The following is a 15,290-nucleotide window of genomic DNA, read 5'->3' as shown; positions in this document are numbered from 1 at the left end:
TTACCTTGCAAATCCCTCCAACCAGGCCCAGACATTATTAGACCACAAGACGTTCGCTGCCTCAGTCAAGTGCACCCCGTCCCTCAGGTAGAACTGCTCACCCCAGATACACCCTTGTGGAATCGTCTGCAACCGGGGGGCTCGAAATAATTTGTCCAACTTAGTGTTGATCCTCCGTACCGAGTGATTCAACGCCCTGACCGAGTCCCCCCCTCGCCACTGCCACCGAGGGATAAGTTGCGACCAGACTACTGTGGAACCCGGACAAGTCCTGGCCACCCACCCCGCAGTGGAAATGATCTCCTCAATAAGCATGCGCCTCCCCAATTTGGCCAAATCATTCTCCCCCAGGTGAAGTATCACCACTGAGGGGGGAGCGGGCTGCTGAGCTAAGAGTCCCTGGAAAAAGTTCCGAAACTGGCTGAGGCATAAACCCCCTCTCCCGAAGAATGAGATATCAAACCCCTTTTGCGCCACCTTCTTCCTACGGTCTCCTGAAAGAAAAACATGTTCCGCACGCCTAACATAAGAGTGGCCCACAATCCAAGTCACCAATTTCTTGTGTCCTCCGTGCTGTGCCGATGTCGGTAGTTGGCGCCCGGTGGCGAGTTCCTCCCCTGCGTGACAGGTTTGAGAAACTGCAAAAAACCAGAAACATACCAGGCGTGAGCACCATCCTATCACAACATGTCAATTCGTACATAACTCTTGTAACGTTCGGACGACCATCTCCCCAGTCTCTTCACATTCTCAACTGAGAGACCCCTCGCCACTGCCTCAGTTGCTGCCCCAATCCTAAATGAGTGGGTGCCGAATTCCTTTGGATCAAAACCTGCCCGTCTGACCGTTAGCTCCAAGACTCGTCTAAACTGGTACCTGGTCAATGGTGTACCATCGGCATGACACAACAGTGCGCCCCCCACCGTGCCCTCCCGCTGCCTGCATAAAGCCTCCACGTGAGAAACCGGGCAGCAAGGGTTAGCCCGTGCCCGGTGGAGCACTATGGTGTGACCCCGAGAATCCTGATCAGTTTTTGATCTCTGAATTGTTATCCACATAACGTCCTCCCTGATCTTCACGCCGGCCCACTGTAGTCCGCCCACCCTATCATCCTTTGACCCAGCCACTAACTCCCCAACCCTCAAAGCCCCATAGAAGGCCAGGGAAAATGCAGCCTTGAACAAAAGTACTTCCCACTGTGAGCTACATACACTGTGCAGCGCCCCCAGAAAGGCTGTCAGCCGTGCCAGTCCAATGGGCCTCCTCTTATCACCCCGGTAACCCTGTAAACGGCGCCAACCCCTCAAGGCCTTGCGTACCAGAGAGGTGTTAGTGGGATCCCGCATACCCTTACCCTGTGCGAAGAAGGAGACCGCCACCCTATGTCTGCTCGCAGCCGCCACTGAGCGCCCTTCCCTGTGCATCGATTCTAGGTAAGCTGCAAAACTGTCCTCCTGCGCCCACCTAACCTCCCATTCCTGCCCCAAAAAGGCCCGGTAAGACAAAAACGCCCCTTCGTAAGCTGTCTTGGTCCTGGGGGCTAAGCTAGCAACCACGAGGTCCTGTAATCTGGGGCACCAATCTGCCAAAGTACTGCCGGGAATTGCGCTGGCTGGGGGTCTGCCGCAGGAAGATGTTCCCTGAAAACCTGCATTTTAAAGCGAGAAAGGGAGTCAGCTGCATTGTTGAGGATGCCAGGGACATGCTTGGCTCTGAACACCACATTCCATTTTAAGCATTGTAACACAATCTCCTTTATTAAGCGCAGTATGTATGGACAGCGTGCCCCCTGCTGGTTTATGCATTCCACAACTGTCATGTTATCCGACCAGAACACCACGGATTTATTGCATAAGTGTTCCGGCCAGACCATCAATGCTACCCATATCGGGAAGAGTTCCAGAAAGCCAATATTGGCGGTCAGACCCCGTGTTCTCCATTCCGCTGGCCACCGCTGGGCGACCCACTTAGTCCCCAGGATGGCACCAAAGCCCGCACTCCCCGCAGCGTCTGTCCATAAGCCCAATTCTGCTGATGTGGCGGGAGGACCTGACCACACTACTCTGCCATTAAAATCCTCCAGGAATGCCATCCAAATAAGCATATCCTGGCGAACCTCAGATGACAACCTCGTGCGGTGATGTTTCTCCCGTAACCCTTTCATAGCTTGAGCAATGGAGCGTGAAAAGGGGCGTGCCATTGGGATGACCCGAAGCGCAAAATTCAATTGCCCCACCACTTCCTGTAGCTGTTGCAATGTAACCTTGTCTTTGCGTAGGCATTGACGTAGGGCTGCTCTAAACCTAGACACTTTGTCCATGGGCAACCTGAAGCATCCTTCCACTGAGTCAATTTCGATACCATGGAATTCTAAACAGATGGACGGTCCAACCGTCTTCCCCGGCGCTAGCGGGACCCCAAAAGCCCGCATGAGCACACAAAATTCCTGCAACGCCCAAGCACACTCCTGAGATCCCGCCGCTCCCAAGAAAAGGAAATCGTCCAGATAATGCATAACCTGCCGGTGGCCCGTCGCCTCTCTCATGACCCATTCCAAAAATGAGCTGAACGTCTCGAAATAGGCACATGAGATGGAACAGCCCATGGGCATGCATTTATCCATATAGAACTTGCCATCAAAAGTGAAACCTAATAGATGGTGGTCCAGAGGATGGACTGGGAGGAGACAGAAAGCAGATTCTATGTCTGATTTTGCCATCATCGCCCCTGGCCCCAGTGCCCGCAATAAGTCAACTGCCTGGTCAAATGAGGCGTACTTTACACTACAAATCCCCTCATCCATTGCATCATTCAATGACGCTCCTCTAGGTGCCGACAGGTTGTGGATCAGTCTGAACTCCCCCCTCTCTTTCTTAGGTACTACCCCTAGTGGAGAACACACAAAATTGGGGACAGGCACCGTCTAGAAAGGGCCAGCTATCCTACCCAAAGACAGTTCCTTGCTAATCTTAGCAGCCACCACTGTGGGGTTATGTTGTACTGACAGTTGGTTCCTGCAATGTGCACTACCTGTGTACCCCCCTGCCGGGATCCTAAAACCTTGGGAAAAGCCTTCCTGAAGTAGAGTGGCCGCTGTGTGATTCGGGTACCTATTCAACCAAGGAATCATTGCCAAAACATCTATAGGGGTGGGGATAACCAAATTATCTCCACTACTCCGGCTTCCCCCTCCCCCTCTGACTGTGGTTGCCCTGTTTAGACCTGCAAGATGACTCGGGGTGGGAGGGGTGACCGCAGACTGCACATGCATGTCTAAATCTACAGGTGCCAGGGGCCCTCGTGAAGGTGCGCTTATTAAAATCCCAGCACACCCCTTTTCTCTCAAACCCCCCCCCCCCAACTCCTACCCGGGACCTCGCTCCCCTGGGCCGACCGAAAGGGGTGTTGAGGTCTGGTGGAGTACCCCCTGCCCGCACTGGTGGACTGGAGTGGGGCTGAGCTCCCTGAGAACTGCCTATGCCACGACACAGAGTCAACCCTATCCCATGTCAGTGATGAGTCAAATTCTTTAGCTTTCCTGAAATTGACATCATACTCCTTCCAGGCATCCCCCGGGTACTGCTCGCTCCACCCCACAATCCTACTCTGGTAGCAAGCCAATGGCGCCTGCACATTAGGCGGCCATTCGGACATGATGCTCGTGAATACTGCGAAAGCCCTGACCCAGTTGAGCAAAGTTTCCTCCACCCTAAATCTAGAACACTGTGCCCTCCATTCACTAGGAAGCATCCATTCCTTTAGTGTCTTCGCATGTTCCATTTCCCTGCTATCAAGTAGCAATGAAAAAATGTAAATATATTTTCCCGCCCAGATCATTTCTTTCGTTGCCTGGGACACATGTTGTGCCAAATTCTCACTCCTGGAAGGCATTGACCCATCCCCCAAGAAAGGCAGCGCCACCTCCTTACCATTTCCTTGTACCCGGGGCGGTTGACCACCATCTGCGGTCGGTTGAGCAGGGCTGGAACCTGAAAGTGAAGCAGATGAGGGTACCGCAGCTCTGTCGGCTGCCGCTGCCGATTTAATCCTTTCTACCAACTGCGCTGCTTCCGCAGCGTGATCTGATGAAGCCGGTAACACGCCCCCCTTTTGTAACCAAGGCAATAAGGCCGCTATTTGAGAAGCCAATTCAGCAGGGACCGAGTCCGGGTTATCAACTGGGACTACGGGCGCCCCAGGGGGTGTGGCCGGTGGCACTGGTATGGCAGGCAACGGATTAACCGGTGGCGGCAGGCCCGGCACTGGCATCGGTACCACGGGCGGGGAAACAGGGCCCACAGGAGGTAACGCCGGCGGCATGGCAGGAGCCGGTGCAGCGGGCTCCGGAACTACAGGCACAGGTATAAAAGGTACTGGACTCGCGGGTGCGGGAGGAATCGAGACCGGAACTACTGGGGCTGGGGCACTGCACCTGGGCTTCTTGGCCTTAGACTTCTTTGGCGGGCTAGCAAAATCCCCCCTTGGCAAGGGTGCCTTTCGCCGCCGCGCAGGCCTGCCTGAAGGGCCTGGGGGTTCAGCAAACCTTTCATTCATGAGGGCCTCCAATTCATCCACCTTCCCCAACCGCCTATTAATGCTGTTCATCTCCCGCATCATGGCCTGCATCATAACCTCCATCCTGGACCCTCCTTTACCACCCATCGACCTCGGCATGACTGAGGTGCACCGCCCTACACTCCTAGTATTCCAACACAGGTGTGAGTGTGCTTAATACCTTTACCAGAAGGAGGATGTACAGGGGGCTGTAAGCACCATGCAACCGTAACCGCAACGCCCCGGCTTATCCGGTTTGTCAGGGGTGAGTAAACTCTAACGTAGACCCACCCGGCGGCTACCAGAAGCGATATAATGCGAGCCCCCCGCTCTCCTCTTACCGTTCCAATCCTGCGTACTCCCAGCCGGAATTGACCTGTGACCACCACCGCTGTCCACCACTCAGAGCGTACCATGTGACGTTGGAGGAATGCAGTAATAAGACACCTGAACCGGGGACAACGATAGCGGCGCCGCGCAGCCTCCGGGAGCCGAAACCATGAAACACGAAGCCCCGAGCGCGGGGCACGTCCGGTGTGGGGGAGCGTCCAGGCAACAAGGGGGTCACCTGGGCGCTCCCCGCCTCTTTATTTCCCAGCGGCCCACCCCCCCCCCTTCCCCCCGACCCGGATGTCGATTAACGCCATCCGGGTCAAGGGTGGGTGGCAACCAATCGTGGCAGGGCGCGCCCCAGAGGACACGCCCCACCACCGAGAGGTCCGGAGGGCAAGGGGAGGGGTCGCCGCACCGCCATGCGGGCGGGGGGGCCAATAGCCCCCCCTTTTCATTTGCAGCTACATCCTCAAAACAACTAAAGAGAATAAAGGCTTCGTTGCAAACTGACACAAAAATGAAACCCCTTTCAAAGAAAATAAATCTACAATAAATAATAAGAAACATCAAAACAGCCATAACCAACTCTTTCCGCATCGATGAACCCCTCGGAACTCTGTAGTGGTGTACAAGGTGATAAAGTAAAAGAAAGTCACCAAACTACAATGCCTAATCTCCTGATATCAATCCAGACAATGTGTTTTTATTGTTTTTTTCCTTATACGTGTTCCTGTGTCTTCGACACATCCCTACTTCTTGGTACATTTTATTTTTTGCCCTTGGAAAGGTTTTTTTTAAATCATGCAATAAAGTTATTATTATTACTTCTTGGTAGTGATATCTTCAGTCATGTAGCACGTGCTTTCAAAGAGTACAACTGGATTGCCCCAAGGCACTCATTACAAGTTATGGGAACTGTAGTATAAAAAGAATACAGTGTTTCATGCCCAGAATCACATACTTTGGTCAAGTGGGGTAGCTGGGTTTCAAAGCACAGGCTTCCTGAAAGAAGGCTGCACCTTGGACATCATAAGGACAGCTACTAAGTCATTGTGTCACCTGCCCAGCTTCACGCTTGCCACTCTACCAGCCATGTAATCAAGAAGTCGTAACCCAGGATACACAAAGAACATACATTTGAAAACAATTTGCATCCTCCCTTGTCATTATTATCTTGTACAAATGGAATAAATTATGCTTTGCTATATGACAAAAAGCCCACTCTGGAAACGCTGACCTCAGCCCACACACCGTCCGTGAACCAGGCCCCAGTTTTGTCTTGGGTCACAGACACTACCACAGTCTCCAGGCATCTACCAGGTTTCTTTGGAAAACATATCTGTGTTGCTGGCCGTGCCTTGTGCAGCCCACTCCTCTCACCTACCCCAGACTGGAGGCAAAAGGTAAATCTTATCCATGTCAAGAACAAATGTCTAGCCTTGGAGTGCACTTTTATCTTTCACAGAACTATGGGAGGTGACTATCTGAATGAACTGGAGAAGATGAACTTGGAGTTTTCTCCAGCAATTCATCTGTGCCCTATAGGGTTGGCCTATCATCTCCAGGTGTTAAGGGATCCCATCACGTAATTTCCAGGGTGACTGAATTTCTTGAGCCCTCATTAAAGCAGAGCCAGTGGGCATAAGCATATTATAGTAAAAGGCAGTGGCTGTTTTCAGCCAACCCACATCCAAAAGCTCACGGGAATGCAGAGCTCTCCAAAGTATTCCTCCACACCCTACTTTGCTTTCTCACTGCAGCAGTTACTAAGTGAGCGTTTAGAGGCATCCACACATCCAAGTGATCCTCTCGTAGCGGCTGTGGCAAGGGAGTGTATTGTGTTCCGCAGACGTGCTCCAGAAAGTATGTGCACTGAGAGGTGGGGAGAGCAATGCAGACCATGCCCTCCTCAATGCCACAACTTCTTCCTCCACTCCTCTGAATCTTGTCTCTGGCACCCTGAGACTAATTCAGTGATAGAGTTGCCTCAAAATAAGTGCACTGTATGAGCCCAGCTCAGAGTAACAAGGAGGCAAGCCAAGACGCTCTTCTGTGGCATGCTGGCATTAGAAGGTAACAAAAGACACACAATTTATGGACGGAATGCAGAACAAATCAAAACATTCACCCCCAGTCAAGAGATCTGGGTTAAATCCATCATTCTTTTGCTCACCATGCTACTCCAGTTTAGACCTGGATATATGCAAATCAGTCTTGCACCATTGCTGTATGAAAATATCTCAACACATTACAAATTGAGATTATGTCACATTTTCTTGGTGAAAACCAGTCAGTCTTGCCATTGACCAAGTTGTAGGAATTGCATACCATGAGACTTACTTTTTGGTGGGAAAAACAAGAAGGTTGAGGACTACACTGACACTCAAACTTTCTTCAATTTCTTGACCGACCCAACTACAAAAGAAAAGGACTCTTACCTGCCACCGAGAGAAGGAGTGGGTCGTTTCTTTCAAATGTCGGTCATCCGGTGGAGTCAGAATTTGGGATACAAAGTCACACTGGTGGACAAACGGGCAGAAAAGGACTAATGGAACTATCAGGGCTAAAACCAAATGTTTCTTCAGAGACCAGCCTGACCTGCAAGAAAAAGGAAGTCCTCATGAGGAGAAGGAAGGATATGAATTGGCAGAAATGTGTCATGCTCTTAACTTTCATATTTACCTAATTGGCTGTGATTACGTTGTTACTATAATTATTATTATTATTATTATTATTATTGTTGTTGTTGTTGTTTTTGTTATAAGTGTTATTTTTTTATTGTTATTATTTTTGTTATTAGTATTATTGTCATTATTATTTTATGATTATTATTATTATTACTGTTGTTAATAATAATAGTAATATTGCAAAGATAACGATGCTACTACTACTACTACTACTACTACTAATAATAATAATGGTGATAATAATAATAATAATTATTATTTTTATTATTATTATTGTTGTTGTTGTTTTTGTTGTTGTTATAAGTGTTATTTTTTATTGTTATTATTTTTGTTATTAGTATTATTGTCATTATTATTTTATTACTATTATTATTATTACTGTTGTTAATAATATAGTAATATTGCAAAGATAACGATGCTACTACTACTACTACTAATAATAATAATAATGATGATAATATTAATAATCCTGCTAAAAAGAAGTTGAGCCATTCAACAGACTTGAAAGAACTCTAGTCACAATCATTGGAAGAAAGCTGTGATTTAAAATGGAGAAGTGAACATGCCAGTCCCAGAGCTGTGCAAATGAGTGGCCTGATCGGAAGTGCATCATAACCACTTCCTACGTCACTCACTGTCAATAGTCTTCAATCCTTTCCGTACGGAGCCCCCTCTGGTACAATAATTTGGCCTGGGCCCACCGTTATGACGTAACAGCTTTTCTCAATTGCTATGTTAATTGTTAAGTATTGAAAGCCAGCTAAACACTGTAGTGCTGCATGTGGGGATTTCCTCCAAAAACAGACAAAAAAGGAATATTCACTAGTGCTTTTCGGTTATTAATAAAATATATGGAGCGGAAAAGATTGCATGGGTGCACCACATTTCATGTGAAATCAGAAGCACAGTAGGTGCAGGGAGAGGCGTCTGGAAAGATATTTTCAGATGTGTTTTTCTTACAATACATGTACTATAAAAGAAAAGTTAAAATACGTTGTGAGCCGGGAAGCTAAAACGTCTGCGCGACTGCAGGCGGATGGTGTATATCGACTACAAATATGTTTACAAAAAAATATGTTGCTTGCTCAAATTTGTACTTTGTCAAACTAAGTTAACTAACATTTCAAACATTGCAAGTGTTCTGTTTTCCCATTTAATAACACATTTTGAGAACTATCTGTGCAACATGCTGTTGGCTTTCAGGCAAGTATGATGTGGCTGAGGAAGCCACAGACTTCCTCCTACAGGCCATCCCTTTGGTCGCCACAGAGGGTGGTAGCTACCATTGGTGCAGTAGGTGCAGTGGCACCGGGCCCACAGCCCTGAAGGGCCAACTGGAGCCCGACACTGCTGTATTTTACTACCACAACGGCAGTCCAAGGGGGCATTTCCATAGCTTGCATCAGTGCCCATAGCATCCTTGCTAAACTACTGGCCTAACAGGGCAGTGGTTGCCCTCAGTTTGGCAGAGTACTGGTTAAACGACTGACAGCTACTTTTTTGCACATTTGTACCACACCCACTTGCCGCGCTTTTACTTACCTCTAGCACCCCTAAGACCAGAGACAATCCACCCACCTTGCAAATGTTGCACTGGCCCTCTGTGTGGCCGATGAAGGTTGGCATCGGGAAAGAAAGATGGCCAGGTTGGTGTTTTTAGTCATTCCCTTTCTGTCGCTCTCTCCTTGGACTCTGATGCTGCTGTTGTCTCTGTCCGCCATTTCTTCAACCGCTAAGACAAATATTAAGGAACAAAATTGTAAAACTTAAAACAACTCTGGTCACTCAAGATCCGACTAGGGGAGATACAACAAGACCTTGGGAGGATTTTGGACTAAGAATAAAGGAGTTTGCTATATTACCTGTACTGAACACACAGTTTGTATTACTATGGGCCTATGGGGATGGGGAGACTTCTCTGATATCTGCATGGGATGGGGCGGGATGGATGCAACGTTTGTTCTTTGTTCATAAACACTGTACAATATAAAACTATGGATGTATTTAATCAACTGTGAAATTGAAAAATAAATACACCCTTTAAAAAAAATTTTTTAAAAACTGGAGCAAATTCTCGTGCAAAAAGCAACAGTGTGCCATCTGGTTCTATATGACCAGGCTAAATTATCATTATACGAGGGTGACCTCAATCAATTCCCATTTTATCAGTTAAAACATATTTTGCGTATTTTCCCCCAAGGTGGCTACACTAGTTTGCGCAATTATCTTATGTGAAAGAATGCTTTGTGCAGAAAACGTATTGCAGGAACTGTGTGCTACGTCTTCATGACGTTTTTCTGCTGAAAACAGCTCCTACAAAACGACGCAACTGACTGTTGGTCACTCGAGATACTGCCCCCTGAAGCCCAATAGCCACTGAAACACAATTCCAGGCGCCAGGAGTAACTGCCCAAGCAACTCCCACCAGCTGGTCCAAGGTAAAAGAGGCGCCATTGCCCTATGCCTGGAGCCCGAGTCCACAGAATGGTAGTCCAACAGCAGTGCTTTATATCTGCAGGTGGTTGTAGTTGGTGTGCACCGGTGCTAATTTTTGGGTAAGGGGACTTATTTTTCATCATTAGGATTTGACCCAGAGCATTGAGCGAGAAAGGCGAAAAAGGAAAACAGACGGAGGAAGAGAAAGATTTTTTTTAAAAGGGACAGAAGAAAAAAACAATGATAAAAAAGAAGAGTGAGCCAGAGAGACAGTAACTGTAGTTTGGTGGAACAAAGAGACAGGAGGGAGAATCAAGACTAGACAGCCCTGTATTTGGCTGCTCCGGCATTCAGTAGTGCTAGTGAGGGCCCTTAAGGAAATCTTCAATTCCTGCACTTATCTTTTTTACATTAAGGGCCATATTACGACTTTGGTGATCCTCCAGCAGTGCCCCACAGCGCCATCTGCTGGAATACCGCCAAAGCCGTGGCGCGCCTGCCTGCCGGATTAGGAGTTTGATCCTGGTTGGATGGGCAGTGCTGAGGTGGTTTCACAGCAGTGGACTCTCGGGCTCATAAGAGAGCCTAACATGCATCCGCCGCCTTGACAGAACCAACGGCATATTTCTGCATATTATGGCATGCATGCCACACTGTGCAGGAACACGGGTCCAATTCCAGGTGGGAACAACATGAGCCACCATGAATACACCCCCAGGCCCAAGAGTGGCACGGGGACCCTGTTAGGCCCCCTTTGTTACCTCCCCGCAACCCTTTTCATGGCTGGCTCACTGCCATGAAACGGGCAGCAGACAGGTAACTCGTAATAATCTCGGCAGTGCCACAGCAGCACCGCGAGCATATTGCAGCTCCCTGACTGCAGCGCGACCGCCACAGGATCCTGGATCGCAGCAGTCCTGTGTCGGTCCGATCGCGCCACTCCTAATACTGCAGGAGGGGGTGCAGTGTGGCGGTGGTCGGACCGCTACCACGAGTACAGCGGTCCAATGGACCGCCGTACATGTAATCAGGCACTAAGTACTGATCAACACAAACGTTTCAAAGTTGAGCATTGCTAAATAGCAACTAATGACTGTCACTGAAGCACTTTCACAAAGACCATTTCTACGAAGTTCCACTCTTTTAGATCACAATAAGAATTCTGATAACACATATGGGCTTGAACTTGTGGTCACTGAAATAGTGAAAGGTAACAATGATGTACTCTACAACCTGCATAAGTCATGCATAAATATACAGCGCAAAAAAGATTAAGGTATGATTTACTGGGGGCGTGGTCTCGCGCCGCGGGATGATGGCGGCATGTCCGTGAGCTCCGCTCGTACGCGGAGAGTTTCTGCTTGTTTCAGCCTGATATTTGACCCTTGGGGACACCTCGAAGATGGGTCTGAATTGCTGAAAGTTTGGTGTGGCGTTCCTGTTCGCTCTGACCTTGGATTCTGCTTTCCTGGACCCAATAATCGTTATGGTGTCTTCTCTTCAGTGAAATGCGAGCGGCGGCCGCCATTTTGTGATGACCGCTCGCACATTGCTGCATGATATGAGGTAACCGGCGTTTCTGATTATAATGCGCGGCAACATTTTTTTTTTTTTTTCTATTTTGAATTCTATATTATCTGATGCATCATATTACCTAATGACTGTTGCTGGATTCCACGCCTCGCAGCTGATGTTATGTTCTTGCCTTCATTGCTGTGTGCTTAAGTAGCAGCATGTTATTTTTTTAACATGATTTTGGAGACTCTTCAGAGGCGTTGCCAGTTGCCAGTCAGTCAACAATAGCTTTATTCGGTTAATAATTAAAACCATCAAAGCATACACAAAATTTCATTTGCAAATAGTTACATTTGAAAATAATTAACAACGGAGTTTCAAACAATACGCAGTTCACAAATATACATAAGAACGTGTTTGAACAAATAATTGGCGAATATTGACATTAAAAAGTAAGGCAGGCCAAAATTTATAAAACTATTTCATGGTTTCAAGAGAAAAAGATAAAAAGGCCCGGTCTCGGACTATCAAACATACTGAAAAGTAGGACTAGGATATATTAAACTACATTCGATTTCTCCTTCTAATAGACCCCGAAAGATAGCTGGCAACTCCGAAACAGACAAAAGGAGAACCCAGCATTTGCAGGAATACCAATGCGGGCCTTACTTGCTCAAAGTGACAGTTCTTAAAAATGGGGCAAATAAATTTCTTACGTAACAAGGTGTAAAATTTACAGAAAAAAATCATATGCAGCGTATTTTGTTCGGAGGCATTATCACAGGGACAGGGGCCCAAGGTGCCCTCTTTAAAAAAGCCCTTCGGGTGTGCTAGGAGCCAAGGTAAGATGCCATGTTTAAACCTAATCAATAAGAACAAGTGAAAAGGATTATTTATATAGGTCAAGTATGGCTGAATCTCATTGCCCATACTTAACATGACAAATCTCCTAACGGACGGTTTACACGCTTCCTCGCCTTCTCTCAACAACTTTGCCCTGCACATGAACTGAGACTTTAAGTCTTTTATTTCTAATTTAGACAGCTCACATGGTCTCTCAAATAATTCTAAGCAGCCAAGAATCTCCATCTTAGATTTAATATATCGTAGCCAAGGAATACACATGGCTTTGTCAAGTGCCAGACAATCTTGTATAATGAGCTGGTTTAGGCTTGGTGGGTGCTGCACCCAAACCCTTAACCAACCCATTAATGGTGCGACGGAAATCTGATCCACTAGGTACTCAGCCCCCAAATCTTCATGGATATTAAAAATTGAAGTAGAAACAGGCAATGACAAAAGTTTCCGAAAAAAGGCATTCTCGGTTAATTGAATCTCCCCTGACGACGTATAGCCCCAGACCTCACTGCCATACAGGGCCATAGGCACGCACTTAGCATTATATATCTTCAAAATCGCGGGCAAGGGCTTGCAGCCCAGCCGTTTTGCAAAACCCAACAATGCTCCTGTTGCCAGTTGCACTTTCTTCTCCTTTCTCTGGCTCCGTTTATTTAATATGTGCCTACTTTAATCTGATTTATTTCTGTCACACTTCCTAGCCTCTTGGTGTTTGGTCATTTTTAGTCGTGTCGCTGTTTTGCTCACGAGTATATAATATCACCGGAGTGCTCACGGAAGGTGACGTCCTCCACGTGCACATGCTATTATCTTTTTCTTTTGGCATTTTTGTCATTGTTTTTGGTCTCCAAAGGCGTGTCGAGGAGTCTGGTGTCCTCTTCTGACGGATGGGCAGACGGAAGTCCTTATTAAGAATCACCTCTCGACCATCCTACCATTTCAAGATGGCTAGTGAAGCCTCACATGTGGCTAGAGCAGTCTCTTCTGGTACCAAACCCAAGAGAGCCAAGAATGACCCCCACTCACCCATTCTATCATCTCAAAATCCTATTCTTGACACTATTTTGGATGAAGTGAGGGGACTCAAATCTTTTATGGCTACTACTAATGAGAAGCTCCAGCTAATTGAGGACAGATGGATTACTATGGAAGCTAAGGTGTTCGATATGGAGCAGCGTATTAGTGATGTTCAAGATATTACTACTAAAATTCCACTTTTAGAACAGGAAATTCATCGTCTTAAGCTTCACACTGAGGACCTTGAAAATCGCAACCGACGTAACAACCTGCGCCTTTATGGTTTACCAGAAAATATTGAGGGTCCTGATTTGCTTCTCTTCCTGAAGAAATTTCTGTCTGAGCTCTTAGGCATTTCTCCTGACCCTGCATTAAACATTCAACGTGCCCATAGACTTGGACGTTTTCAACCTAATGCCTCTAAACCTAGAGGTATTATCATGTGGTTTTTGGAATTTACTGATCTAATGCGAGTTCTCTCAGCTGCCAAATCCAAACGTCATCTTACTTGGTCTGGTCACAACATCTTTATTTCACAAGACTTGTCTAATGCTACCAATGCAAGAAGGAAGGAATTTCTACTTCTTCGTCCACAAATGAGACAGTTGAATATTCGTTATGGCATCCTCCATCCTTGTTTGTGTAAAATCACACATGAGGGCTCCACTCGCTCTTTTGAGGACCCTCTTAAACTGAAATCGTTTCTTCATAACCTTTCTTCACTCCCTGCAACTGGCTCTCCGTCTCTTCCTTAATGTCCTTGAATCTGTTACCTTCTATTTTTAGTATGGCTGTTTCTTGATTTTTCATCCTTATCTTCTTCTCTGTCGTTTTCATCTTTCGTAGGTGCTGTTACGCCCCATGCATTTGTTTTTGTTGTTGTCTTTTAGATCTGGATATCTTTCCTTGATCTATCTTCTTTTACTTCTTCTTCTATTCTGTCTTTCTATCTTCGCTTTGTTGCTTTATTCTCCTACATGTCCTTTTACTCATTTGATAATGAGTTGTTTAGTGCATATGTCCTTTGGAATTGTATATTGTTTTTCTGTATACTTTTTTTATTTTTTTGATCAATTTTGGTGTTTCTTTTTTCCTAGCTGTATCCCTGAAGTGTTTCATCTCCTCACGTATTGTACCCCTCCGTTCCTCCATTATGTGTAATTTCGTCACCTGGAATGTTCGTGGTCTTGGCAACCCCGTCAAAAGACAGAAGGTACTTTCTCACTTATCCAAATTGAATTCTCAAATTTCATTTATTCAAGAAACACATTGTACTGAAGAAGAGTCACTTAAGTTAAAAAGACAATGGGTAGGTCAGGTTGTTTACTCCCCTGCCTCTAGCAAAAAAGGGGGTGTTGCTATATTATTTCATAAATCTTTGTCTGTGCAAATTGTAGCTACGCAAAATGATACTGATGGACGATGAGTAATGGCCAGGGTTGTTGTGCAGGGCAAGGATTTGGTCTTATTAAATATTTATGGTCCGGTTAAACCTGACCCCAAATTTTGGCATAGTATTAAGGTTCTGCTGTCTTCTTTTGACTGTCCTAATATTATTATTGCTGGTGATTTTAATCAATGGATTGACCCCTTTTCTGATAGACAATCTAAGTCCAAGTTTCATCCAGACAAATCCCATAAGGCTTTTCAATCGGCCATTACCTCTCGTCCTTTATTTGATGTTTGGAAGACATGTAACCCGGACTCTCTTGAGTTCACGTTTTTTTCCAATGTTCACCATACTCGGTCCAGGATTGACTATATTCTAGTCAGCAAATCCCTGCTCCCATCTATCCAATCCTCGGAGATTGGGTCTATTTTCATCTCTGACCATGCACCAGTCCTTACTGTTCTGGACCTGTCATTAAGCTCACAAAAATTTAGTCGTTG

General features: G+C 46.5%; 1 protein-coding gene across 1 annotated transcript in view; it reads right to left on the bottom strand.

Moving 5' to 3' along the window:
* Positions 1-9,300, bottom strand: part of LOC146798371 (SUN domain-containing protein 3-like) — a 69,408-nt gene extending 60,108 nt beyond the window's left edge. Inside the window, exons 1-2 of the mRNA XM_085625636.1 lie at positions 9,153-9,300; positions 7,326-7,485 (exon numbers count right to left, since the gene is read on the bottom strand). Coding sequence (XP_085481762.1) covers positions 7,326-7,485; positions 9,153-9,295 — 303 coding nt within the window. The 5' untranslated portion in view covers positions 9,296-9,300. The remainder of the gene's footprint in view (positions 1-7,325; positions 7,486-9,152) is intronic.
* Between the last annotated feature and the right edge of the window lie 5,990 nt (positions 9,301-15,290).

The sequence above is a fragment of the Triturus cristatus genome, chromosome 9 (assembly GCF_964204655.1).
Source record: "Triturus cristatus chromosome 9, aTriCri1.1, whole genome shotgun sequence".
Taxonomy (NCBI): domain Eukaryota; kingdom Metazoa; phylum Chordata; class Amphibia; order Caudata; family Salamandridae; genus Triturus; species Triturus cristatus.
Note: the sequence above shows the minus strand (reverse complement) of the source record. Positions and strands in the feature narration are given on the sequence as shown.